The sequence below is a fragment of the Streptopelia decaocto genome (assembly GCF_964273445.1).
Source record: "Streptopelia decaocto genome assembly, chromosome: 13".
NCBI lineage: Eukaryota > Metazoa > Chordata > Aves > Columbiformes > Columbidae > Streptopelia > Streptopelia decaocto.
In genome coordinates this window covers 1,372,950-1,400,584 of record NC_138668.1, presented here as the reverse complement: position 1 = coordinate 1,400,584, position 27,635 = coordinate 1,372,950, and the positions used below count along the sequence as shown (strand labels likewise).

Below are 27,635 nucleotides of genomic sequence, written 5' to 3'. Positions count from 1 at the left end.
AGCCTGTGCAGTTTAGTATGTGTGCTTCTCTACGTGTGTATATATAGTAATATATTTGTACATCATAACCAGGTAGAAAGTATATTTTATTGACCCGAGTTGCTCTTTTTTGTTCGCTTGTTTGTTTTTCTTCTGTTATTCAATATTTTTACCCATCTTGACTCTTAGTCCCCAGATTGAAATCTCTTGATCTCTGCTCACAATCAGAAAACAGGCAAACAAACGTGATTAATTGTCATTGAAATATAATTTTCAACAATGTCTTATTTTGATTTTAACCTTTTACTAAGAAACTTTATTCTGAAATAATTTCATAGTGTAAAGTAGATCCTCTGAAGATACCACGGTAGGACATTTAGATGGGTTTCAGAACTTTAAAAAGCATTTTAAGTGGGAAATGACATCAGCCGTTCTCCAGAGGAATCTTCAGTTGATTAAACTATTATTTTTCTGCAAAACAAAGTTACCTAGTTTCTAATCAAAGCCTCCTGCTCTGCACAGACTTTGTTGATGAGCAGGGTTTATAAGCGAAGTTGGGACGCGGTCTCGCTGCAGTTATTCGTGCAGAAGAGCGCGGATACTCCTACCCAGTGCTCAACCAGCACATTTTCCATGCGTTACGGTGGGATCGCGTCCAGCTGGCCTCCTGACTCACTCCCCGGTGTCTGCGGCGCAGGGCAGGACCAGCTCACGGCTCCAGGACCAGCTCACGGCTCCAGGACCAGCTCACGGCTCCCGGACCAGCTCACGGCTCCAGGACCAGCTCATGGCTCCAGGACCAGCTCATGGCTCCAGGACCAGCTCGCGGCTCCAGGACCAGCTCACGTCTCCCCGGGAGGAGCTCGGTGCCAAACCCGCGGTCCCGGCGGGTGGAGGCGGCTTCCAGAGATCCCAGCTCAAAGCAAGTCCGCTCAGAGCTGGCTGCTCCAAGCAAGAGCCTTGCCCAGTTGGGTTTTGGAACAACCTCCCTTCCCTGGGCCCCTCTTCTGGTATTTGACAAACCTCATAGTGAAACTGTTTTCTTCATATCAGGTGGGAATTTCCTCTGTTCCCATTAGTGCCTGTTGCCTTAACATCCTAAGGAGAGCCTGGCTGTGTCTTCTCTACACCCTCCCATTAAGCACAGCAATGGGATCTCCCCAATCTTCTCCCACCCTCTCTGATCTGCTGTGTGCTCAGGCCCTGGACCACTTTGGTGTCTGCTGTTGACTGGCTCCAGTTTGTCAATGTCTTTCTTGTATCGGGGAGCCCAAAAGTGGCCATGGTGCTCCAGGCTGTCTTACAAGGGCTGAACAAAGGGAAATAATTGATTTCTTTAACCTGCTGGCTACCCCCGTGTTGATACAGCCCAGTCTGCAGTTGTCCTTGAACTGCAAGCTATGAAAATGCATGGACTGGCCTGCAGTGCCTGACTCAGAGCTGCGTGCGTGCAGCCGGCTCTGCCGGCAGAGCTGCCGCGGGGCAGCGGGTCGGTGCTGGCACAGCGGGACGTGTGGCTCCGCGTGGACACTGCGTGGTGTTCTCCTCTGCCTCCCATCGCGTGTCGCCACAGGTCTCCGTACACACAGGCTGATGGGTCACAGAGTCACAGAGTGTCAGGGGTTGAAGGGACCTGGAAAGCTCATCCAGTGCAATCCCCCCATGGAGCAGGAACACCCAGATGAGGTTACACAGGAAGGTGTCCAGGGGGTTGGAATGTCTGCACAGAAGGAGACTCCACAACCCCCCTGGGCAGCCTGGGCCAGGCTCTGCCACCCTCACCGGGAACAAGTTTCTTCTCATCTTTCAGTGGAACCTCCTGTGTTCCAGTCTGCACCCATTGCCCCTTGTCCTGTCACTGGCTGTCACCCAGAAGAGCCTGGCTCCATCCTCCTGACACTCCCCCTTTCCATATTGATCCCCATGAATGAGTCACCCCTCGGTCTCCTCTTCTCCAGCTCCAGAGCCCCAGCTCCCTCAGCCTTTCTGGAACTGGTCTTTCTGGTCTGGAACTGGGATGAGCTGCAGGAAGCCTGGCTCTTCCTCAGCCTTGGGAAGGCTTGCCTGGAGGTGACAGTAAGAAGTGGCCCTGAGTTGCATTTCCACCAGGCCCAGCCTCGCGGGCAGGCTTGGCACAACCGAAGCCTCGGCAGCATGACTGCCATGAACTGGTGCTTCTGAGGGGTGGACAGGAGGTAAAGAGGCCCAGGTGAAAGCGTTGGGTGTGGGTTGGCCCCCACAAGGCTTGGCCCCTTTCTCAGGGGTCCCCCTCTTGTGTCAGTGGGCCATGGCAGATGGTTTTCCAGATGATCTCCGCACGTGCTCTTTCTTTTTCAGAGCTATTGTTAACTTGTTGATGTGAACCATTGACAGGTAGATGTGTAGAGTCTGTAACATGAATTGATGCTCTGCTCATAAAGTTTCATTTGGTTCATTCAGTGTAATAAGTCAGGAACCTATAAAAGAACTTCATAAGACAGTAAAAATGGGAATATTTCACAGAAATAGAAGATGACAAGTTTTTATTTCTTTCTCTTTCACATGCCTGTTAGTTGTGTGGACTCGTGACTTAATAAATGTTATGGAATTAGTCATGGACGTTAATTTTGACCTGCCATTCAGAATGGCTTCACATGTCTGATTTCAAAGACTTATATGGCCATTATAGTAAAATTAATGTATGTCTTAATTGCAGTAACACCTAAACATTGGCCACTATACTGAAGTAATTAAATATTCTCAAGTGTTAATAGCTTTGTATGCTGCTGTAATTAATTAGTTGGTGTCCTAACAGGAAAAAAGAATTAGAGAATTAGATGGGTGATGTTTTCCTTAAGGCTTCGGTACCAACTCTCCCTCTTGGGTACGCGCCTGTGACACCGTATGTTTGATTATAGCCATTGTAAGCTTCGGGCTGTTAGTTTTAAATACCTCTAGAAAGGAATCTTTTATCTTACCTGTGTGCATTCCTTTTATTCTCAATAGTCAGTAACCAGCAGTGATTGTTTGGTGGTGGTTTCGGTGTTGGGAATGAGCAGGAGCCTTACGCACAGCACAGGCCCTCGCGCTCATTCAGTGCTCAAGTACCGCGTTTATTCCTTCACTACGTAGATGTTAATTGAAGCCAGTTGTCTTGTTTAAGTTCTGTGCTCCTCATCCGGACGTTAGAACGATTACTAGAAAGTCGTTATCTTTTCAGGAAATGAATCATAAGAAAATATCAGACATACACAAGAGGAGACACCTCCCCCCAACTTTAGAAGCCTTAAAATAGTACCCAGCTCCGGGAGCTACAGCAGGGCTGCCGTCAACCATCTTTACTAAACGTTAAAGATGTGTCAGTAGGAAAGGTTTGAAACACTGAGCCCTGCTAGGGCAGCCTTGCTCCCAGAAGACGCTCAGAGTCATTTGTTGAATGATGCCAGAGCAGCTACATATCTTTAAGGCTGTCCCCAACAGCACAGGCTGGCTTTGTTGTGCTGGAGAGACAGCCGAAGAGGAACAAACGCGGTACAGTGCGCACACGGGGCCTTTCTGAGCCTGCCCGCACAGTGAAGCTGTTCCGATTGAACTCTGACAAATTATAACCTGCAGGTATAACAAGGATTTTCCGTTTTTGCCTAACACATATACATTTTGTCTCTTCCATTTTTCCTTTCCTGCAATGCATTCAGCACAGCAAGGGCTGGAAAGAAATCTGATTGTGAAACTGATAAATTGTTTTACATAGTTTCCCTATTTTGGCCATTGCCATGGTCTGGGTTTGAAAGTGCTTGGAATCCTCCTTCTCTCGCTTTGTTTTAACAAGCTGCTTCTTGGTTGCCCATTGCCGGTGCTATATAACCTACGGTGCACGTTATATTTTAGTGTATCTCACGTTCCACGTTGGCTCCGAGCAGCGTCGGTGTGAAGGCAGATGAGATGATTTATTTTTGCCCCTCATTTTCTCTGGCGGGAAGGAGAACCCCTTGGCCCTGCCCTCTCTCCTGGCTTCCTCTTAGCACATCTTGGCAAAAGGGGTCTAGAAAACACTGCTGAATTAAATCTGCAAAGTGTTTCATCGTATTTATTTCGTAACCTCTGTGACAGACTCTTTGCTGCTCTAAATAGACGCGGTCTCATTGATTCAGTGGGGTTTTCCTTCTTTGCACGTCCCCGTCTGATCGCAGTTGTTTGCAGTTCTCAGTACACTCATAGAAGACACTTCATGTGTTAAAACTTGCTGCGAGCCTTTGATATCTCTGACCTTTTAAAAAAAGCCTTTTAAATTTTTATATTCCCTAAGAAGACAGATGGGTTGTTTTGTTTTTTTTTTTTTGATGGAATAGATAGAGATTTCATGTCGAAACGCATTTCTTGGTTTCACTTTATTGGGCTAGCTCACTGCTCTCTCTGTCTTGTGCTGCTCACAATCTTGTCTTGTAATTAGTTTTTGAATGACACTGTAAAAAAGTTACAGAGAGTTAAACGTGCAGAAATGCCCCTGGAAAGGATTAGTAGCGTCCTGCTGGTGTCTCCCTTTGCATCCGCGTGTGAATATCCAGGTACATCCAGTCCCACCTGCAGCAAGCCTTCCAAGCCAAAAGCTGCCCTTGAGACCTTCTGATTGGAACAAGCGTTCAACCATGAGTAACCAGACACGGATCCTCTGTGAACGAATGGCGAAGCGTGTCGAAAGCCTTGACTTTGGCGAGGGGGGGAAGGAGCCCTGGACCCCCGCGGATGTGCTGGGCGCTCCTCGCAGCGCTGCCGGCCCGTGGAGCAACACCGAGACACCAACACCCGAGAGACCAACACCCGAGAGACCAACACCCGAGACACCAACACCCGAGAGACCAACACCCGAGAGACCAACACCTGAGAGACCAACACCCGAGACATCAACACCCGAGAGACCAACACCCGAGACATCAACACCCGAGAGACCAACACCCGAGACATCAACACCCGAGACACCAACACCCGAGACACCAACACCCGAGACACCAACACCCGAGAGACCAACACCCGAGACACCAACACCCGACACACCAACACCCGACACACCAACACCCGACACACCAACACCCGACACACCAACACTCATCTTCCGTCATCTGAGTGAGCCCTCTGGAAAGAGGGCAGATGATGTATTTTCAACGAAATCAGTAAACCCCTGTGAGCAGTTCTCGTCTACGGCACAGTCGTTGGGATGATGGCGTTGAGATGGTGGCGGTTGCGCACGGCATCGCCGGCACGGCCGCTCTCGCGTTCGGCGCTGGCGCGGGGGCCGACAGAGCCTGCTGTGTCCTCCCTGAGCGCAGATCCCAAGAGGAAATCACGGCACTTCAGCATTGGGTGAAGGCTTAACTAGTGATTTTCTGCCTTTCTGTTTACACTGGAATCATGAAAAACATGTGTGATTGTTGGGAATCCGTGTGTGTGTGTGTCTGGCACTAATTAGTTAACAAAATCTCCCAACCCGAGAAATACAACTACCTGCTTTTGCGGAGCTGCGGCAGAACGTGGCTCCGGTCTCTGCCCGATGGGGAGATGGGTGCAGCACTGGATTTCTAAGTGTTTTTTTTAACCATAATGGTCAGAGGGTGATTTTGAATGACTTAAAACCAGGTGCATGGTACAGGAAAAAAACAACAGGCCGTATTTTTGGCCCTGGCCGTATTATTTTTGCCTTTAGCAAGTGCTGCTTCTTAACTTGTTCAGTATTTAAAGATCTACTTGCGTTCTCTGTCTGCATATACAGACCCAGCACACATGGCTGAGCTGAATATGGAACATAGGACCTTTACTGGGGAGGTGGAAAGTATGCTTGCTTATTGTAGTTTCAGATTTTGGCTTAGGTTAGGAACAAATTTTTCAAATTTTTGAAGTATTTTGGCATGTTGATCCTTGGCACATTTTAGTGTTTATTTCAGAGGCTGCGAGTAAAGACAGTACGAGAATCCTGCTCTGAGTCTGAATTAAATCAAAAGCCAGATTTCACACAGGGACCTTAAGCATTTGGTGCTTTAGGAGATGATATTTTGCAGAGGGTGGTTTTCTTTGGTGGTGTCTCAATGTCCCAGTTTTGGCTGCCGGACGTGTAGATTGAGCAGCTTTCTGGCCGCCTGCTGGTCCGTATCGTCTGAGATCTGAGCCCGTTCACAAACCTCAGGCGCATCGTCCAAAAGCAAAACCACTGCGAATCATTAATCACTGTGAGAGATCTTGGCCCGGCTGTATCCATCAAGACCAGTAGTTCCTCAGTGGAGAAGAATCATGATGCCGTGTTTCCAGTGGCAGTTGTGATATTATTGGTCACTTGCTTTAATTTGTGACAGATAAGCCCTTGTTTCACTTTGGAAATGTGAATCAGCATCTCCATGACTTTGGATCCCTTGTGTGTTTGTATGTGTTTTAGGTTTATGTTTGATGACATGTCCTTCAGAGGTTGCTCTAAAGATCCAAGTCTCGGTCTAATAAGATGGAGACTTTGCTGAAGCACAGTGGTAGAATATTTACACCAATATTAGTGTAAAAGTGCCGACGCTGCTCAGGGCTGTTTGTTCCTTACGCTGTGCGCTGCAAGTTTTAGTCTGTGAGATGTAAAGAGGTTTTTGAAAGAAACTAAAAGGTGGTGTAGAAATGAGTTGTGGAACATCTTGGAGAAGGGTGCAGTGCTATACATAATTTATTAGGCACTGTTTGTACGGTCAATTGTTAAGTTATAAATAAAATACAGCCTTAAAACAAAGGTGAAAGGCTGGAACTGTGGGCAGTTATTTCCTCTGTATTTCTATTTAAAAAAACCCAAACGTTTCCAGGTTTGTTCAAACAGTCACATTTTGGTTTGGTTATTTGGATGTATCGCACTGAAGACCTTCGTCTTTGCCGCGCGGAGTGACCTTTCTCCAGTGAATCCTCCGCAGGCTGTGGGACAAGTTCTAAAGCCTGGGGGGTGTCGAGGGCAGAGCGCGGGAGGCACATGGGCCTCTGTCACACGGGTTCCCACGTCCCAGGGCTGCTGGGGGACAGGTAGATTTGCCTCATCGATATAAGGTCCCTCAACCACTTTCCATTTTGATTCATTCCGTTTGGCACCAACCATCGCCGGCCGTTCCCCCAGCCCATCTGAGCCTCGGCTCCCGCTTCCTTAGGCTGGGCTTGCACAGGGACCAGCCCCGCAGCCCCCGGCACACGCTGCTTCTGTGCCCACAGCAAAGAGATGCTGAATGCATGAGTTCAGTGCATTGAAGAATACAACCCATATACTTTCCGGAATTATTTATTATATATCTTCGCATTGGTCTTCCGAATGAGGTGAGAAAGAGGTTTCTCCATAAAAACCTCTGAGCAGGGGTGGGTATTTTCTGAGCGTGAGCAGGAGCAGCACGGGTGGGCCTGATGGAACAGCAGGGGTAGAATGTAGGATTTTGTGGCAGGTGGCGGTCTGAGCATCCCCTGCAGGTACTGCGGAGCACCTTGAAATAGGGGTTTGAAATCGCCCCGTTCTCCTACAGCGGTGCTGACGCAGCCCCGCGACACCGAGCAGAACCGTTCTGGCTGCCGAAGAGGAAAGACATGAGCAACTCGAACTTAGGAGTGAAACATTTCCTACAACTAAGCCTGAATAAATTCTGGAACAGCTGAACAGGAAATAAGCTAATAATGGGATTTTACAATATGCATTTCCCATATAAGGCATTGAAATGTAGCATGGGTTTGTTTGCTGATTCTCTGGCTATTTTGCTGTAAATTTTAGGTTTCTTCTCTGCCTGCAGTGGGTTACGATAGTGAGGACTTTGCTGCGTTCTGGGCTGGAGTGTTTCATGTCGCTGCTGTCGTCAGTGGTCCCTGCGTGGACCGTTCCTGGACCCGACCACGGAACAGACTCGTTAACAGGCCCCCCTTGCTGCCTTTTGTTTGTGTCGGGGAGCTGTTTCCTTTGGCCCTTGAGGCTGATGCATGGGAAGGGGAAGAGAGGTGGGCAGCGCCCGTCTCGCCGCGGTTCGTGCTTCTGAAAATAAGCTCCCCAAAACGCGATGTGGGGAGAGGAAGCCCTGGCTCCAGGGAGCCTGCTGTCTCCCTCAGTAAACAAAGGACTGCATGTGGGCAAGCTGCCCAAAGCGTTGGTGCAGGGTGCGCTCCCGGCCGCGCGCTCTGCCTGCCCTTTTAAGGATATGTGACAGTATGCCGGAGACCACGCTAAGGTGTGTAATTCAGGGTGATTAATGAGCGCAAAGCTCTTCTGCAGCTTCGGTGTTTCTGTAGCATCGCTCAGATTCCCTTCTCACGGGTAACTCGCGAAGATTTGCAGCCTCTGGCCTGTTCTGCGAGTGCGATCTCTTGCCAGCTCTTGCACTGCATTATTGTAGAGCCGTCTACCTTCCCAAACGTGCTCTGTATTGCGGAACAGGTTTTGCTTGTGAATGCGCGGCCAGATGTGCAGGAGAGGAGCGAGCTCCTGTTCAGGCACCTCGCAGTGACTGCTCACAGCTGGAAACCTCAACCTGTCTGCTCAGACAATGAAATACCCAAGCTGGCTAGTATGTGCTGTGCTATAAGAAGCGATCTATATGCACTATATATAAGAAGTGGCCCATATGCGTATAATTCGGGAGTTCTTTCAAAATAGCATGCACTGAATCACGGTCTCAGTTTAAACCACAGCTTGTGCCAAACGAGTTGTTTTGATTTCTTGCCCAGCAGAGTCTCACTGTCCGGTTACACCGAACATCACACCTAACATCTGCCTTGGCTTTTTCTGCAAAAATGTGTTAATGAAGGCCGAGTGAAACAATGGAGGTCGGTCTACTGGCTGGATAGAAATAGATCAGATTCACCAACCAATGTTTCTTTTCTTTTCCAGTGACATATTTGATGCCATGTTCCCCGTCACACACATCGCAGGAGAAACAGTCATACAACAGGGTAATTCTTCCCCTCATTTTTGCTCTTCTATGTTTGCTGAAATTGTACAGTTCACATCTCTCTGTCTGAGGTTTTACCCTCTTTGCTTAGCAAGAAGAATAACCATATTCCAGAAGCTTCTAAGTGTGCAGATCTATTACACGCCCATAGATGCGGATCTTGTGCGACATGTGCAGAGATCCACAAAACCACAGCGGTGCATCTCCAGGGTTTCAAGGTGCTACGGTTTGATGTAGATAAATAGCATTTTGGATTAAAATATTCATTCCTTACCTGGAGACAGTCAGAAAGTAAAGCGCAGCTCCAAATGCAGGAGGTGGCCCAGGCCAGCTGAGAGCAATTAGAGATGGGAAGTGTTTCTATAGCTGTTGGGGATATTGAGGGCTGCGTTGCGCTGTATCGCAGTTACCGCTCTTGGCAGTTACCTGTGTGCCTCGTGTGTTGTGGAGAGCTCCATCGCCCTCCGGCTGTGTTAAAGCCTCTCGCGTGTTTACACTGAATGCAGCGTTGAATCAATCGAAAGAGATAAATGAATGCGATTGAAAGATATTAATAGGAAGAAACCATAGTGATATTTTGATTTGTGAAGGCAAATAGGCAAGGCTATTTGAGAAGATGAGTCTCTGCGTAGGTAACCTGGAGTACAAACCCATGCGAATATGGGGCCAGGAAATTATTGAATCTTCAGGAAACAATCACCTTTTGTATTTTCCTTCCAGGTGATGAAGGAGACAACTTCTATGTCATTGACCAAGGCGAGGTGGATGTAAGTACGCTCCTGCGGCATAGTATTAAGTGTGAAGCTCCCCTGTAAAGTCGTGTGCTCTGGCACGTGGCTCGGTCCAGCGCTGTGCTGTGTTCTGCCTCCCTCCTGCTTGAGGCAGACTGCGCAGGATTGCTCTCGTTACTGTGCCTTTGTTGTGTGAAGTCATTTGCGCGTTATTTTGTAATTGGCGTGTTTTACATCCCCGCTCATTTGTCCGTTCCAAGCAGGAAGATATGGTCTCAAACTCGTGCGGATGACGTTACGTTCCGAACCCGACGCGCTGGGGTGCGCAGTGTTGGCAGAGCAGCCCCGCGCTGCAGCGCCCCGCGGCAGCTCCATCACTCAGCTCAGCGCGGCTGCTGCTTTGGGTCTGGTTTGCCTTGTTTGTTTTGTTTTTCCAAATCGAGATACAGCCCGAGGCAATGAGTTTAATCTTAGAAACCTTAATTTGCTTTTAAAATTAGGACCAAGTATATGAACAATGCTGCGTATTAATAAAGCAAGGATTATTGTAAGTGGAAAGCTATCTGTTAGACCACAAAATGTTTACGGGAGTATGCGGTACTTGCAGCAGCAAAGCTTTGAAGAGAAGCTTCTTTCTGAACCTGCTTTCCAAGCCGCAATGTGTTCACCTCTTATCTTCTTGTCCCAAATGAAACTCACCCTTTTGCAGTTTTGCTGCCAGTTCCTGGTTTGACTGCATTTTCCGCACGCCCCTTACGCATCCACAGCTGTCGGACAGGGGCTTGCTCATCAGCAGCATTGCTCTCCACATGCCCAGATGAGTTTTGCTTGGTGTATTTAAAGAAGAAAGTGATTTATTTTGAACCTGGGCAGGAGGCACACAGTTATTTTAGTGAAAGTTGGCTTTTTTAGCAGCCTGTTTGTGTGGGGAGACCATCTAATTGGTATTGTTGGGAAGCGAAACCTCACATGGTGCCGCTGCCTCTGGAAGCTGCTCCTCAGGAAATCCGTCTGACTCACTGTTCCTATCGGTCGAGGCTCCCAGGAGCAAACGTCGCCACATCCACGGGGCCGGGGAGAAAAGAGCTGTATTTATAGAACAGTGCTACAACTTCGTTTTAAAAGAACTGCTTAGGGCCTGATACCGAGCTTAATGAGTCCACTGGCTTTGACTCAGACCCGCGAACGCACGCAAATGCGCACATTGAAGTTATAGATTAATACTCTTTAAAAATAATTTGTCCTGGCTGAGAACCTTCAGGAAACTTCTCCAGCCCTTGGCTCAGGGGTGGCGGGGGACCAAACGACGTCAGGAAACACTCTGCGAGACCCTTTGCAATTAATGACAAAGATTATCATCTTCCATATGCACATATTGCTCTTACAAGGCAGTGATAAGAAAAAAATAGGCAGTTTGTGTATTTTTTATAAGTGTTGGTCGCCACTAATGGCCAAAGTGGCTGTGGCTCTGCAGGCGTGGAGCAGGACTTGCTTAGGCCACCCGGTGCTGTGCTCTCTGTTGGGTAAGAGCATCTCATCTACTCATCACGTTACTGTATATCAGAGGCTCTCCTTGTGTTTTTATGGGAAGCTGAAATTCTTCCATCTTGCCCACAAGTAGCCGAAGAAGAGACAAGTGTCCAGATCACTTTGCATTGATGGTTTCTTGGGTTCATTAAAGTCTTATGCAGAGTAATCTTATCTTTCCCAGAACTTTTCAAGGGCCTTTGAGGTTTCTGAGATAGGATATGGGGTAGATTCCGAAAAACTGCCCCAGTGACTAAATGCCCTCGGTGTCACTGCAGTGCAGTAACACACAGGCTCCTAAGCTGTATAAGTGGTTTTGAACATTTTATCCCAAATCCCTGGTTTGATACGCTGCATAAGCACCAGTGGGCCTTGGAGCATTAGAGCAGTTCAGTTGACTTCAGTGGAAGCCACTGCTTTGCTAAAGGCAGAGCACAGCGCACAGCTTTGTATGCTGGTAGAGTTGAAGGCAGAGGTTTTCTTTGTATTCCGAGCAGTTTGCAGTCCTCCAGTCGTTTAGGTATGATATAGGATATACCTTTTTCCTGCCTTGTCTTTGAGACCTGCAACAGCAGATTTGCTGAGGAATGAATGAAATAACTGGGTTTCTTTGAGTAGATTGCAGCTTCGAATTCATGAGCATTCTCCATTGCCAAAATCAGCTTGTATCTGCTAGGGCAGGTCCACAGTAACATCATCCTGATGCTTCTCACGCACAAGTATGGACGGTTTTCTGACATGAGCTGTGGCACAAATGCATCCTAACAGGTCTTAAGAGATGTCGTTTGGGCTGAGCTTATTCCAGGGGCAGCCCAAGCTCATGACCTGTGGAAGCTTTGGAAGTGTCTTCTGTGAGCAGCTCTCCCTTCCACGTCCCCGTCCTTCATCCTGCACCCCACCGCGCGCTCCCCGTCTCCTCAGCCGGGTGCTCCCTCCTTCCTAAGCCTGCCCTTTATCTTCAGCCAAACACACGCTGAATTCCTTTGCAAGGGACTGTGCGAAGCGCAAGAATCGTTCTCTCATCCAGGAGCAAGTTGCTACCACAGCCTGGCAGCTGCAGAAGTTCCCGCCGCTGCTGCGGAGCTGCAGGGAGGGGACCCCGATTTCCCCCCACGGGGTAAAGTTGGTACCAGGGCAGTGGGTGCGGAGTAACTTGCTCCTGGATGAGGCAGCAGCTCCCAGCCCCGCTGGGTGTTCACCGTCACCCGTATTTAGTGCTGCCCAAAGAGAGTTCTGCACTTTCCGAGCAGCAGTGCTTAAATCCTTCTTGCCTGAAGAAAACCCAGGCCGCTAGTGAGCGAGCCGCAGCTCATTTAAGCCTTGCCAGAGAGTTTTTTGGCACCCTTCCACCTTTCTCCAAGAAAAAAAGTGACTTGGAGAGTAGGCAATTGACCCCGAGACTTAAAGCCTCGAGCCATTTTCTGCCTAGTTCAGCTGGTGTTGGCGTGTGCACCGAGGCTTTGAAGCCCTGGCCCGGTGAGCTGCTGTCGTTGTGTCCCCAAACTGCTGTCATTGTGTCCCCGAGCTGCTTCCATCGTGTCCCCACGCTGCTTCCATCGTGTCCCCAAGCTGCTTCCATCATGTCCCCAGGCTGGGAGAAGCAGCAGGTGCACCAGGACTGGCGGGTTCAAGGAGCAATTCGCTCTAAGAACATTGTGGCTGATAAGCACCTGGGTTTTCCATGCGCATGGAAAGAAGGTTGCAGTTGCCACCGTCAAATCCTCATCCTCTGGAAGAAAGTCATGGCAAAACTCAGAAAAAAGAATCTCTCAACCAAACAACGGAAACCAAACAGAAACCACCAACAAAAGCAGAGTGTGGTGTTTTAAGCCTAAAGAACCCCAACATTTAATGGTAATTTACTGTTATTTGGCATAGGCACCCCAGACAGTAAGTAAGATCATTCTAATATTTTCCATTAGAAATAGTGTGAGTGAAATTAGAAGCACAATAAAACATTTTAAAATATAATAGCACTGTATCCTCTACTGTTATACTTCCTGAGGGTATAAACAAGCCCCATCCATAGAGTAAAGTATCTGTACATTTCTTGCCTGGTGTGACTGTGGGCAGCCAAAGCAGAGGCAGCACCGTGGCAATCGCACCACTCACGGACCGCGAGCGAGGGGCGCAGATTGTCATACCTAAATACCAATATTCAGGAATCAGGAAGAGGTAGGTCTGGGAGAACCATTTATTTTCCTCCAATACCATATATTCTCCAAACCGGGGATAATTCAACCAAAGCAGGATGGGAAGGGTCAGGACGGCATTCTCAGCCTCCCCGTGGCCGCTCAGGTTGGGGAGCGTGGGTGACTCGTGGCCCGGCCCTGCAGGTCCATGCGGTTTAGACCAGGCAGGTGGTGGCACGAGGCTCCACGTCCCAGAGGCCGTTCGTTGTGTGCTGGAAGCGTTTCTGTCCGACCACGGGTGCCAAAAAGCAGCTGGCAGGACTTAAATTATAGTTTCCAGTAAAGATGTTGGAAGTACCTGCTGAAGTATGCGCCTTGCAAAAATCTCTAATCCGCATTTCTAAATATAAAATTACTTCCTGTTGATTATTTTAATCTTGGAACCTCACATTTTTGACTTTAAAAAGCACCGTCAACTGCTCTTTTAAAACAGATTTATTTTTTTTAGACTCGGTGACTTCCAATTCTATTTAATGTCACAGTAACTTTTTCTACAGTCGTTCTCAGGTTTTCTTCTTGTCAAACAACAGCAGCCAAACTATAGTATGGTGGGAATCAAAATGAGAACTCTTCAGGATTTTTTCTTATATACCTTCCATTTTTACTATATAACATTATATTTGGAGCTATAAATTAATATTATGGTCAATAGATACGATTATTTTTGATTGTAGGTCAAATCTCCTTGATGTCCGTATTTGTATATACGAATTACCTCATTTGTATATACAAAAAAGAAAATTACATGGTGGTTTATGTGAGAATACTATTGGATTTTAAAACTAGGTATATTTTACTGTTAGATTCCATAGATTGCTTTTTATTTGAATTCTTCCGTCGCGAATGTTCCTTCTCATTTCAGAAGGACGCTTTTTGAAATTTGAAACAGAACGTTTTAAAGTTCGGACTTTTTCAGCTGGAATTTTTAAGGGCTCTCAAGGCAGTCTCCAAGTTCATATCTTTATGTTGAATAAAAGCGCATTCACACTACAGATAAAGCGCTGGCATCATTTTTGTGCTTTCATTCTTTTCCCCCCGAGGACAATCGAAGGTGGATCCAGCGTTCGGTGGGATTTGCTTTGCGCGAGTGCAGAGTCGGGGAGGCAGCGCTGTCGTTCCTCTGTGTTACTCCCCGTGTGAAATCCATCCTGCTGCGGCCAGCACACGAAGCTGCAGCTTTTGTGGCTCGACCTCTTTCTTGGCATTTTGCTCCCACCTGCCTGTTTGGGATGATTTTCACCCTTTATTTCAGATGCCCGTCCCGCTCCCCCCAAGCCGGTACCCGAGCGGCGCCGCTCCAGCCCAGCCGCTCCGTGGCCTCATCCATCCCCTCCTGAACCCCGTTCCACTGACCCCACTGGGAGCTGGATCACATCTTCATTGAATAGCGGGAAGATGAATTGGGATTGGTTCCAGCTGTAGTTCGTAATACGCCTTTTCATCATGAGATGAAGACAGAAGTGAAATTAATACTGGCAGTTGGTTGAATTTTGACCCTAGTTCATTTATTTTGGTCAGTATCTTTTCTTGTGCCCAACTCGAACAAAGCTTTAATTCATATATTTGTTAAAAACTGCTGGTCTCTCAGTAACTGGCCGTAGGTTATGGTCTTGTCCTTTACCATAGTTCCCTGCTCAAGGTGAGAATAAGTGCATATTTTCTTCATATTGTTCTTCACAGAGGTTCCAAGGAAATGAAATGAATTCACGTTCTTTTCTGGTGTTACCGCTCTGTAAGAGATCAGAATCTACTCTGCAGTGGGTAAACGCACACGGTCTTTCCTCCCTCTGCGCTCACAGACACATGAACAGGGTGAAAAGGGTTTATTGTGCGGGTTTGTAGCAGCAAGCCCACAAGCAGGCTGCAGATACACAACCCACCGCGGGTCGTGTCTCAGGAGCTGCATTGGGCAGCGAGGACACAGCCCCCAGGGAGCACCCGCACCGGCTCCCGAGCCAGCAGAGGCTTTACATAGCGCTCGAGCGCAGGAATTCTTCTCAAATTAGATGTCATCCAGGAAAAATACTGTGGTGGCGGGATCAATCCATCCCGCGGGTCAGAGGACATTTATCTAAATAGCCTGCGGGTCAAACGCTGCTTCCTAAGTTCTGCAGAGCTTATCTGTTAAACAGGACCGATAATTCTGCACAGAGCTTCTCAAGTCCAAAGCACTTAGTAGTCTTCGCTAATGGAGAAAGACGTCTCACTAGTTAAATATAAATGCTCGTTGGAGGCACTAGGCTTAGGGAAGGAAAAAATGTTCCTTTTCAAAAGATGTTTCCCTGTTTTGACTGGTTTTCATTTCATGGCCCTGGTGCCTTTCAGCAAACCTCATTTACACGTATCCACAAACCTCCTTCCCTTCAAGTTTGACAGTGTTAATAAAAAGCCAAAGTTGTGACAGTTCTGCTTGTTGACCGTCTGAGCCTTGAACACAAGAGGGAAAACACGATGCCAGTTATCCACGGGAGCCGAGGGCGCCGCGAGTAAATACGGCCATTGTGCTGGAGCAAGACGACTTGAAATTCTGTGCACAGAGCGGGTCGCTGCCCTCTTTGGGGACCGACTGCGGAAACTGTTACGCTTTTGTTTTCTTTCTGTGTCCCCAGCATTGGCGATTAGAAAGGAAATCACTAATGGCTTGGTAGGTAACTGTCAATAGGAAGAAAACTGCCACTAAGTGCCCAAACTGGTTTTGCTTCTCGTTTTGTCTCGTGCTGTGGTAGGTTTATGTCAACGGGGAGTGGGTCACCAGCATCGGAGAAGGAGGCAGCTTTGGGGAGCTGGCGTTGATCTATGGGACACCCCGGGCCGCCACCGTCAAGGCCAAGACAGACCTCAAGCTCTGGGGCATCGACAGGGACAGCTACAGGCGCATTTTAATGGTAAGTTCATGGAGAAGGGCTCGTTTGTGGAGTTGATACATCTACTTTCTCCTGTAGTACCAACGCTTCTATTCTTCTATACAAGTATTCTTAGATAGGAGATATTTCAGGTAGCATGTGAGTTAATTGCTGCAGGTCTAGAAGCTGTCCCATGTTGAGCGCTGCCCACGGTGAGTGCCATTTACCCACCCAGACTGCTGTCATCTTTTCATTGATTCCCAAGAGCAGCGTGGATCGTTTCCTTGCTGTAGGTGAAATGACCTGTCTCGGTGCGCTCACGTGAGGGCAGGTTGTGGTGGCTCCCTGCTCGTTTCCTCAAGCCTAAGAATGAATGACCTCACGTTTTGGTGGCTGTGTTTCATACCCAAAGCCAACCCCACCATTCCGGGCTGGTTTTGCTGGGCTCAGCTTCAAGATGTAGCAGCAGCTGCCTTTTGAGTCCCAGAAATGTGGTTTCCTGCCCTTCAGCCTCTAACTTCATGTTTCTAGAAAGCTGCTGGATATTTTGGATGTAGAAATGATTCCACCTTTAAATAAGAGGTAGTAATGCTTAGAATATCTTTTGAAAAATATAATTTAGGGTGGTTTTAAAACCACCTTATTTATTTTCTCATTGTAAATTCTTTTGTCCAAGGGGTCAAGGGCCTGTTCCTCTCGCAGATGTGGGTTTCTCCTCCATCACCCGAGGTGGTTTCTTCTTTCGTCTCCATTCCTTCCCAGCCATGACCAGCCCCACATTTTCTCTGCCTGGTGTTGAAATTTTATTCAAGTTATAACTATTTATTTGCAAATTGTCCCTGTTGGGTTGGTTCTTTGTGTCGGGATGTGCGGTGGAGCTGGTTGGCTCTCGCTGCAGCCCTCTACAAAACATTATGCCATGAGATTCGTTGTGCTAAATGGATTACAAGAGAACACTTCAACATATTCCCACCTCAGTACACTCACAAATTATCTGCCCATTTGTGTGTTCCATTTATTTCATAGAATTATCTGTGCTGAGTTGCATACTTCTCACTCCGTTGCAATTTTTAATGTATATGTTCTCTGTGTGCACACTCAAGCACACACACACATTTGTGTCTGTATGCTGTATTTATTTACTGAACATTCTTAACATTTACTTAACACTTCGCATACTTCTGGGGGAGATGCAAAGGAATCTTTTGCTATAGGATTCTCATGTAATTTAGTTACTGAAATATTGCTGTTTTCTTCTTTGCAATTGGGATTCAAGAGCATCACGGAATGGGGAACATCCCAGGGTAGTACAGTGTTTGTATTCTAAATATAGCGAATACCACAAATACCAGAGAAGCAAATGTCTGTATCCCAACATCAGATTGATCCCCCAGACAATTCAGTTCCCAGACTGAGGAAATTTGAAGTATTAATTTCTTGGAGTTTTTCTGAAGAAGGCTCGATTGAGGATCATTGAACCACCCTCTGGTTCCCATGGCCCGAGGTACCTGGCTGGGGCAGCAGCGTTGCCTGGGCTACTTCTTGCCTATCTGGCAACTTGGTTGCAGAAAGTGAGTTGTAATATTGGGATGGAAGTCATGACAAATCAAAGTTACTCCGTTCCTGATGTTATGCCTCATTTTACTGATGCTATTTTGGCTTTGTTTTACCACCTTTCACAGCTTTAAACCTAAACCCCAGTTCTTTAACAAGTGCCTTTTCCCAAAATAGACAAAATAAACCAGCAAGACTTTGCGTTTCTGTAAAACTGAAGTTGCGCGGTGGCCAAAACTTAAAGCGAATGCAGCCTGCGATCCGTCTGACACCCGTGCGAGGTGGCACCGGCGTCTCGCGGGCTGGTTTGTTCTCATGGCCGGTGTGCACGGTGACTCTTTCATGCTCTGTAAGAATGTACAGCCAAAGCGTCACTCAGTATCAGGTTTACACGGGGATTAAGCGGGGCTGGAGCAATCCAGAAGGCCGCTCCGCTCCGCACCTCCTGCCAGCACAACTCTTTGATTTGAAACTTGAGCCGGGCTTTGCCCTTTGGTCGCCGTTGGTTTGGCTCCTTCCCGAAGGTGGGGATTTCTGGGCAGGACCTGATCGACGGCAGCGCAGCCCAAGACATGGAGCAAGAAAGAAGACGTGAGGAGTGCCCGAGGGACAAAGCGGAGAGGGAAACAGAGAGCAAGAGAGACCGGACTGAGGGAGAGGGAGCAGAAAATGGAAGAAGGCAGGGAAAGCGAAGGGGCGGTTGGAAAAGAGATAACAGTCCTATTCAACAAGACCTGTTCTAATCTCTGGGGCATTCACTTTGCTAAGCCTGGGTATTGCTTAAGCTGAGCCTAGGGTTTGCTGCATTTTTAAGTGGTCCTACAACTGGCTTTGAGCTCTTTCCTGGGTGAATTTGGCAAGTGCAAGCGATCGTGTTGCTCTGTGGGACTCTTTCAGGGGGGAGCACTGCAGAATGTTAACGAGTCTTCGTAATTAGTGGGAACCACTGTCTTGAAGAAGAGCTTGTGCATGACAGCTCAGAATGGGGGAGAAAGTGAACAAAGGAAAGGAAGGAGAGGGAGAAGCAGCGACTATTGAAATAAGATATTAATAGGTTAGAAAAAGCAGAATTAATAAAGACTTTTTAAAACATGTCATCAAGAGCCCTGCCAGCGCAGAATTATTCATGTACATTTACTATTGTTTTTATCTGGCTCAAGCAGTAAGATTTCTCCTGCTTCCCTTGGGAAACGTTCCAGCAAGAGAATCATTCCTAAGTTGGGAAAACTTTTTTTGATATTCATCCTAAATTAGATTTTCTTCATTTTCTCCTGTTACTTTGAGTTATGTCAAGTTATGCTGTACTGAATTGCCTTCTCTTTCTGGCATCGATCTGTAGATGGTTATCGCTGTCACCCTTGCACCGATACACTGTGATCCAGCGTTGAAGTGACCTGGACAGGCTGCTGTTGCAAACCAGGTCTCACCTGCTGTCTGTAAATCCCGCTCAGCTCTCCAGCTTCTTCCATTTGTCAAACATCTGTGCTTAGGATTCTTTTTTCCCTTGCATTTCTTAGCTACATTTTCCAAACAGAAGCTCGTTCTATTATGTTCTACTCCCATTTATAATGTCTCTAGGTCCTTTATTTTTATTTCCACGACCTGGCAAGCTTTCATAGTATCTCCTAGTCTGCAGATATCATTACTGTTTGATTTGTTGCTGCTTCTAGGAGATCTGGGAAAATGTTGCATAAGAGCAGGCGTAGCAGGTGTCCCAGGGAATGTGCTGCTTGATACTGCAGAGGCGGCTTGAAGAGGTTATCATGGTGTTCATACCGCAACCATTTGGATAAAGCGACTCGACCAAATAAAACAAGTATAGACAGGACATCAGGTGTCAGAGGTGGCGTGTGCCAGGGGAATATGAGGCTGATCAAGGGCGGTGGGAAATAGGCGTGTTCTCTCTCTGTTTCATGGGGAGGAAAATGATTAATACCAATGGAAATAAGTAAATGCTTTGGTTGGTTGTCACATTGCTGCTGCTGCATTCTTTTTGGCTGATATGAGTGTTCTCTCAAAATCTCCTCCCCTCGCTCTGCTCGGGAAAGGGCAGGAGAACGCTCAGCTGGAAACAATGTGCGACGAGCGGAGCTGCTCCTTCCCGGGGAGACACTGGGGTCTCGTCGTGCCCATCGGGATCCAGCTTCATGTGCTCTGAAAATGCAGAGGCGGCTTTGGGGCAGCTGTGCTGGGGTGGCTCGTGCTGGAGAGATGGACGGTTGGATGGAGCCATCCCGCAGGTCCGTTTGTGAGCCGTCCGTTGGGCCACGCTGGCTTTCAGCGCACGGGAAATGGGACTCTTAAGCCTCAGCCACTAGTTGGTGTTCTCCCTCACCTTTGTGGTATCGTTCTGAGGCGTGGGATGGTTAAGACAGTGAAGTTCTGCATTAAGTGGAGGTTCTAGATACCGTCACTATACAAAAAATGATAATAGGACATTTAATTAATTCTTTCCACTTCAGTTTTGCTTCGGCACTTGTCTTCATGTTGAGTTCTGTACCGCTGCCCTGGCTTAGCAGAGCCAAGAGCCAGCACCCCCATCTTTCCGTGGGCAGCGATGGGCTCCCGCTCCCCGGCCGGGCGGGATGCGGCACTTCTTACCTTCCTGGGCCTTGTCTGCGTCTCTAAATACTCGAAGCTGTGGTCGGGCGTCACTTACGGCCACTGATTACTGCTTCTTAAAATTCATCTGTGTCCGCAGGTCATTTAAAAAGCATTTTCCACATCTGTCCCTGGCTGCCCCAGCCCATCAAACTAAACCACCAATCTGGTTTTCCACAGCTGTCAATTTTGCCGGTCTCGTTTCCACTGGATTGCAGGGAGAGAAGCAACAACTGCGCGGTGTCCAGTTCTCCGTCCTTTGTCTGGCAGCGAGCTGTCAGCCCGGCCTGCTTTGCGCAGCCTCCTCCGTTTGAAGTTCTTGGTGGTTTTTGCTTCTTTCTGGCACTTCAAATGCTCTCGGGGCCCCGAGGTTGAGAAGCAGGTCTGTCAGACGGCGAGGTCAGCGCAGGGTTACGACGCTGTCGCCGAGAGGTGAACTGTCAGCACCAGGCTCGGCAGCGATGAACGGGGCGCGGAGGAGACCCCGGCAGCTGCTGCTGCGGCTGATCCGCAGTTCCCTGGGAGCTGTGCTGCGGCTGTTTCGGAGCAGGGGTGGCCCAGAGAGGGGCGCGAATGGACCCGTCCCCGAGCAGAGCGCCCGGTGGCTTCTGCTGGTGCTGGAGCCCAAGGCTGGTGGTGCTGGTGCACGGATCCGCTGCCTTGGTGGCTGTGGATCAGCCCCCACCTGCACAGCACGTGTGGGAAGAGGAGCAGTGTTTAATTCTTAGATCATTGTGCTTGACTACACCAGCCTTTCTCATTTTCATGCTTTCATACTTCCTGCTCTTTCAACAGCACATCATCAGTCGGGTAAAACTAACCCGTCTCACGACGGTCTGAACCCAGCTCACGTCCCTGTTAGTGGGTGAACAATCCAGCACTTGGTGAATTCTGTTTCACAATGGTAGGAGGAGCCGACATCGAAGGATCAAAAAGCGACGTCGCTATGAACACTTGGCCGCCACAGGCCGGTTACCCCTGTGGTAACTTTTCTGACACCTCCTGCTTAAAACCCAAAAAGCCAGCAGGGCCGTGAGGCTCCGCTTTCACAGCCTGTATTCGTACTGAACTCGAGATCAAGCGAGCTTTGGTCCTTCTGCTCCGCTTTGACAGCGGAGGGTAAAATGGTTCTTCTCCTTTTCCTTTGTCTATCCCCATTTTCTGCCTCTGGAGAAGGGGGAACAGAGAAATGGCTTTTTCTATGGCAGATACTGGCATTTGCTTCTGTCTTTTCTGCCAGACTATAAGGAAATGCCGTCTTTATTTCCCCTTCTTCAGAAGATGAGTGTGTGATCTCTGTGCTGTGCTCATAGATCTGGCCAGGAGGCACCGGGCAGCTCCGGCGGCCACTGCGACCCCCCAGGCAGAATGACACGGGCTGTGTCCAGCAGTGCGGGAGAGACCGCGCGGGGCCAGCGAGCACCTGGAGCTCCTCCTTGGGCCCTGAGGAGGTTTCATCTTCAAGCCATTTGTGTCACTGCAGAAGGAGTTAAGGATGAATTCGTTGTTCTTGTGTTGGTGAAACCGCGTTGTATTTATTCACAGCTGAATCTCTGTTCGAAGACACGTGCTGGAATGGCTACGAGCGGTTTCTGCCTCTGGTGATCAAACAGTATGGAATTAGAGGGTTTCTCAGTAATTTATCACACAATACGATCTTACTGGAGTGGGGATGACTGTGGTGGTGGCTGCACATGCATTGATGGATTGTCCAGAATGCTTGAATCTTCTTAAAATATTAATACGAATAGGTTGCTCAGCAGTAACAATACATACAACATTACAGAATATAAACCAGACTTACAGATAAATGCTCTTGGCGTTAAAGAGGTTTTACCCTAAAAGGATGGGACCCGTGAGGGGGACAGTTCAAGTTTTTCTTGCTTTGTGGTTGTAAATTCCCTTCTCGCAGGGCCTCATTGGTAACAAGATATATATTGAATTAGCTGAACAGTTAATTGATGAAGCTCTGGCTGTAAAACAAGTGCCTGTAAAGAATGGATACAGTTCATCGGCCGTGTCCGTAACACCAGCGGAGTCAGAGGAGTGACACCGGGGTTGCCTTTGGTTCCTTCCGCCTGTGCTGCTCAGCGATACAACTTGCCCAGACACTTTATGGGGAAACGTGTGCTTTGGGCTGTTTGTTCTGGCCGTGCTTGAGTTGGAAGGGGCGGGAAAACAAAAGAGCAGCTGTAGGAAGAAATCACAAAAATACTTTGTGTAATGTTCTGCCTCCTCTTTCTCTCTCCTTTAATAACAGGGCAGCACGCTGAGGAAGCGCAAGATGTATGAAGAATTCCTGAGCAAGGTCTCCATTTTGGGTCAGTTGCCCTTTGCACTCGAGTGTTGTTTCCTCTGTTATACGTGTTGGCGGAATGAATTTTGGTCTTTGATGGGAGCGGCGGCGCTCAGACGGAAGGTCTCATGGTTGCCTCATTTCCGAAGGAATGAAAGTGTAAAGGGCCCTTTTTAGGACCTGCTTTTCTCAATCTTTCCTGTTTGAAGGGCAGATCTTTCCTTACATGCAGGAGCAGGGTGCACTGGTCACCTTTGCTGGGTGCTGTTGCACTAGGGATCACGGGGCTGAAGGAGAGAGCAGTGCAGATATGCGTTTATTATAAGGTCTCGTTACATCCTTCCAGGTGACAGTGAGCAGCATTTCCTGTGAGAATACTGTATTTATGGGCGCTAAACAAACCAACCTCACAAATCAAAACAGCCTGATATTTTTCCTCCTTCTGTGTATTTTACAGCCCCTGTCTCACATTCTTAAAACATCTGTTTAGCTTCTTGCCCGTGGATTTTGTTTCCCTTTGATTAATGCGATAGCCACGAAATTCGGACATGTTCTTGATGGCTTTCGGTAGGGAAAACAACAAACCCATAATGCCTGACCCATCAATCACCATTAGGAGAACAAAAGCTTCTAATAAGGAGGACAGTGTTAGACAGGACAATGAAATGTTGATGCCGTAGGAGAAACATCATGTTTCTGCTGAGGCTATTTTGGACGAAAAATACCCAAACAAACAACAGCCTATTATTAACTTGCTATGTAATTAAAATACTTCTATTTAAACAATCTTATTTTATTGTTTATGGTGCTCCTCTACCATTTGAGCTTGTTTAGCTGAGCTATGAGACTTGAACTTCTGAGAGCTGCTATGCGTGACATTTTCAAATACATTTGTATGCTTAAAGTAAGGCCAAGTATTGCTCACTTATTAATGAAGTTTTCATCATTTAAATGCCTTATTTTATGCTTAATTTAAATCTTCCTAAATTAAGAGCACGAATTACACCAAATTACAATGAGTATTTAAAGAAGAAAGGATCTCTGCACCTGCACTAATGAGAAGCAATTACAACAATGAGACATCTCAAAACAATTTCAGAGTAGAAAGGTTATTCAAAGATCTGTTTCCTTAAACATGCGGTTTGAAATATAATTATATGCTAGTTTGTAGTGCGGCTTTTCAATCTGGGGGAAAAAAATGAGGCAGGACTTAAAGATTTGAACCTTTTTTTAAGTATGGAAAAGCACCAGACGAAATGACGCATCATTTCAGGAGCATCGGGAGTTTAGGTGCAATGTCTAAGACCCTGTTTCACGTGTCTGAGAAGCAGATGAGAGCTGGAACACAACCAGGTATTTTAGACATCTCAGCACAGGCACTGGGAAGTCAACTTCATCCCCTAACGTGGTCATACCTTGGTGATTTCATGGTGGAGAAACCTCTGCTCGCTTCTTAACTATATATATTTTCAAGGCTTGCACAGTGTCTGTAGCGAGCCATGGAACTGCAAGAGCAATTTACTTTTTATTAATCTAAGGATTTTTTAGATTATAGTGTATTAAACAAGCTAGATGAGAAAACCAATGGTTCAGAATCTTCTGGAATGGAATGAAATGCAAACCCATGAATTGATACGTACAATTCAGAGATGGCGAGAAGTTGCGTGTGCTCTGCTTTATTTGATGCTCGACTTTAACTGTGCAACTGAAACTTGAGGAGTTCCATCCCGTACAACCTGCTCTGTTTGCAGGGACCGTTACGGGTGTATTTGTAGGTACAGTTCCACAGGCAAAGGGGCGACACGTCGTGACTGCAGCTGCAATTAGCTGGGAATGTTTCATGAAGCCAACTGAAGGAGTTTCAAGAGACCTTTTCTTTTCACTGTTAATTACCGTGTTCTTTAAAAAAACAAAGAAAAAGCCTGCTCTAGTCTGTATGAAAGAGCTTTATGCTTGATTTTAGTCAAACAGAGCACTTCTGGAATGTTGCATTGACATGATGGGCTTGGTCGTTGGTGTTAATGCTTCTGCAGCAAAAGCCCCGATTACCCAGGGAAATGCATTAGTGGTTATAGGTGAGGAAAATGTTAGAAATAATCATTTCCCAAACATCAACAGAAAGTGGCATAAAAACATGAGGATGTAAGTATGTTAAGTAAATCAAAACTTACCTTTGGTGCATTAATCCCTTGGATCTGGTTTTATTACCAGACTTAGTGTGCAGTTCTGCGCTCAACCAAAGGGCTTTTTGGCTGTGGAAGAGGAACTCTTTACCCTCACACGATACTTCTGAGCAATATTTTGAACAAAATGGGAAAACTAGAGCCTGAGAGAACAGCACAAACCTAATCCTGGTGTCAGGAGACGTGTCTTGACGATAGTTCAATAATTCATATTAAGTAAGAATGAGCAGGGCTCTAGTACATGAATTTTAGCCCAGCTCTTTGAGGCATGAAGGTTATATTGTTGTATTATGCGTTTCTTTTAATAACTGTGACACCTGTCACCTCCTTCAGTCAGATCTGATAACAGTTCAGAAGTTCAAGTGCGATGCATCGCCTTGAATTCTCCTGTGAACAGGTGGAGGAGAGAGACACAGGCTGGCACCTTCCCCGCCCCAGGGCAGGACAGGGGGCAGGAGGAGGAGGAGCAGGAGGAAGGCAGCGGGACAGGGGGCAGGAGGAGGAGGAGGAGGAAGGCAGCGGGACAGGGGGCAGGAGGAGGAGGAGGAGGAAGGCAGCAGGACAGGGGGCAGGAGGAGGAGGAGGAGGAAGGCAGCGGGACAGGGGGCAGGAGGAGGAGGAGGAGGAAGGCAGCAGGACAGGGGGCAGGAGGAGGAGGAGGAGGAAGGCAGCAGGACAGGGGGCAGGAGGAGGAGGAGGAGGAGGAAGGCAGCGGGACAGGGGGCAGGAGGAGGAGGAGGAGGAAGGCAGCAGGACAGGGGGCAGGAGGAGGAGGAGGAGGAAGGCAGCAGGACAGGGGGCAGGAGGAGGAGGAGCAGGAGGAAGGCAGCGGGACAGGGGGCAGGAGGAGGAGGAGGAGGAGGAAGGCAGCAGGACAGGGGGCAGGAGGAGGAGGAGCAGGAGGAAGGCAGCAGGACAGGGGGCAGGAGGAGGAGGAGCAGGAGGAAGGCAGCGGGACAGGGGGCAGGAGGAGGAGGAGCAGGAGGAAGGCAGCAGGACAGGGGGCAGCCCCGGAGGAGCTGCTGTCACGCAGGTGCCACAGGACTTTTGTGGCAGCTGCAGTGTGTCCCGAGGACACCACGCCCGGGCTCCAGGCTGCAGCAGCTCCATCGCTCATAGAACACAGCAGTGATTTTTTCTTACTTAGGTTTACTTTGAACTTTTATAACTTCTGTCCCTAAGCGGGGGAATTCAGAGGAGCAGAGTGGTGCCACTTTACATGGTCCTGAGCCGCCGGTCCCACGGCCCCCCCGCTGCTCCTGCCGTTGGTGTCACCCACAGGGAAGAGTCACCCGTGCAGTGTCAGTCCTGCACCGCTTGTCGGGCAGCGCATCGTTGGTGTCACCCGCAGGGAAGAGTCACCCGTGCAGTGTCAGTCCTGCACCGCTTGTTGGGCAGCGCATCGTTGGTGTCACCCGCAGGGAAGAGTCACCCGTGCAGTGTCAGTCCTGCACCGCTGGTCGGGCAGCGCATCGGGAACCAGCTGAGAGCAACTCGGACCAAAGGCAGCAGGACGGGTCTGACACCTGGTGTGCGTGTGGTGGGGAAGATCTCGGTGCCCCCATATCTCCAAACAGCTCCAGGGCTGCTCCCACTGCTGTGGCACCGGGCGGCGGAGCGGATCGGCCTGGGGAACCGGAGCCAACCTTTCCTGTCCAACTTTTAAGATTATTATCTGGGTGATTACTAAGGTCTAAGACACAATGAATAAATACATTTCCCAACTGGAGGTTCGTGCGAAGTGCCTGGATGAAAGAAATGTTTCTGTTATAACAGAAGCAGGCACAGCAGAGCTGTCAGTTTAGATCTTCAGCCAAAGTTAGAGCCTTTTTATAATAAAGCTTTATGATCTTCACTATTTCAGAGTCGCTGGACAAGTGGGAGCGGCTGACGGTGGCTGATGCGCTGGAACCCGTCCAGTTCGAAGATGGAGAAAAAATTGTTGTGCAGGGAGAGCCCGGTGATGACTTCTTCATTATTACAGAGGTAAGATCGGCATCCTGATAAGCTCTATCATTTCCTGGTAAAGACCAAGACCTTGTATTAAAGGCACTTGGGTTCAGTTTAATCTCTGCAGCATAAAAAGTTGCTCCAAATGCAAATGAATTTAGTCACCGGTTCCATGGAAATATCAAGCGGGATGATCCCTGATTTCCTGTAAATCGAAGGCACAGGAATTTTGAGGTGTGTCTGGTGTCTTTACCATTTGAAGTTTGTTTTCTACGTGAGATTTTTCTTATTGAAATCACCGATACTTTAACACAGCTGCCCAGCCACCCAGAGCATTGATCATTGTTCCCAAAGGGCCTCACAGGGGCCATCACAAATGAACATCTGTAAACTGGACCTGATCTGAAAAGGGATAATTTGCTCTTTGTTTTGCCTTAAGCTCAGTCCCAGCGGCTGAGCCCTTTCCTTGTTTACTCTCAGCCCGCAGACGAATCCGACAGGCGCTGGAAACGCTGACATCTTTTTGGGAGATTATCTGACACTTCGGTCCCGCCATCTCACTTCTGCAAACAGATGCTGGTGGGGTTTTTCCTCTCTCTCTGACATAAATATTTGGATCCTTGGTATCTCACACAAATAGGCACTGTGATATTGCGAGTTATAAAAAGGAATTAGAGAGACTCAGACTATGAATAACAGGCCGGCATTAGGATGTGGTTGTGTATGTATTGAAGCAGGAGCTTTTCAGCGCCAGCTGTGAGCGTTCATACACGAACCTATAGACAGAGAATGACCAACATCTGGCTGTGCGGTGACGGCCCGAGCGTCGGATGCCGCGTTGTGCTGTGATTTAGGAGGAAGGAGACCCTG

The 27,635-nt window shown here is 48.0% G+C and overlaps 1 protein-coding gene across 2 annotated transcripts in view; it reads left to right on the top strand.

The window, feature by feature from the left end:
• The window catches only part of PRKAR1B (protein kinase cAMP-dependent type I regulatory subunit beta), an 88,310-nt gene that overhangs the window by 41,883 nt on the left and 18,792 nt on the right, over nt 1-27,635 (top strand). For both annotated transcript variants that reach the window (XM_082064833.1, XM_082064832.1), the window contains exons 5-9: nt 8,828-8,889; nt 9,609-9,655; nt 16,065-16,223; nt 22,597-22,657; nt 26,680-26,801. In XM_082064833.1, coding sequence (XP_081920959.1) covers nt 8,828-8,889; nt 9,609-9,655; nt 16,065-16,223; nt 22,597-22,657; nt 26,680-26,801 — 451 coding nt within the window. The remainder of the gene's footprint in view (nt 1-8,827; nt 8,890-9,608; nt 9,656-16,064; nt 16,224-22,596; nt 22,658-26,679; nt 26,802-27,635) is intronic.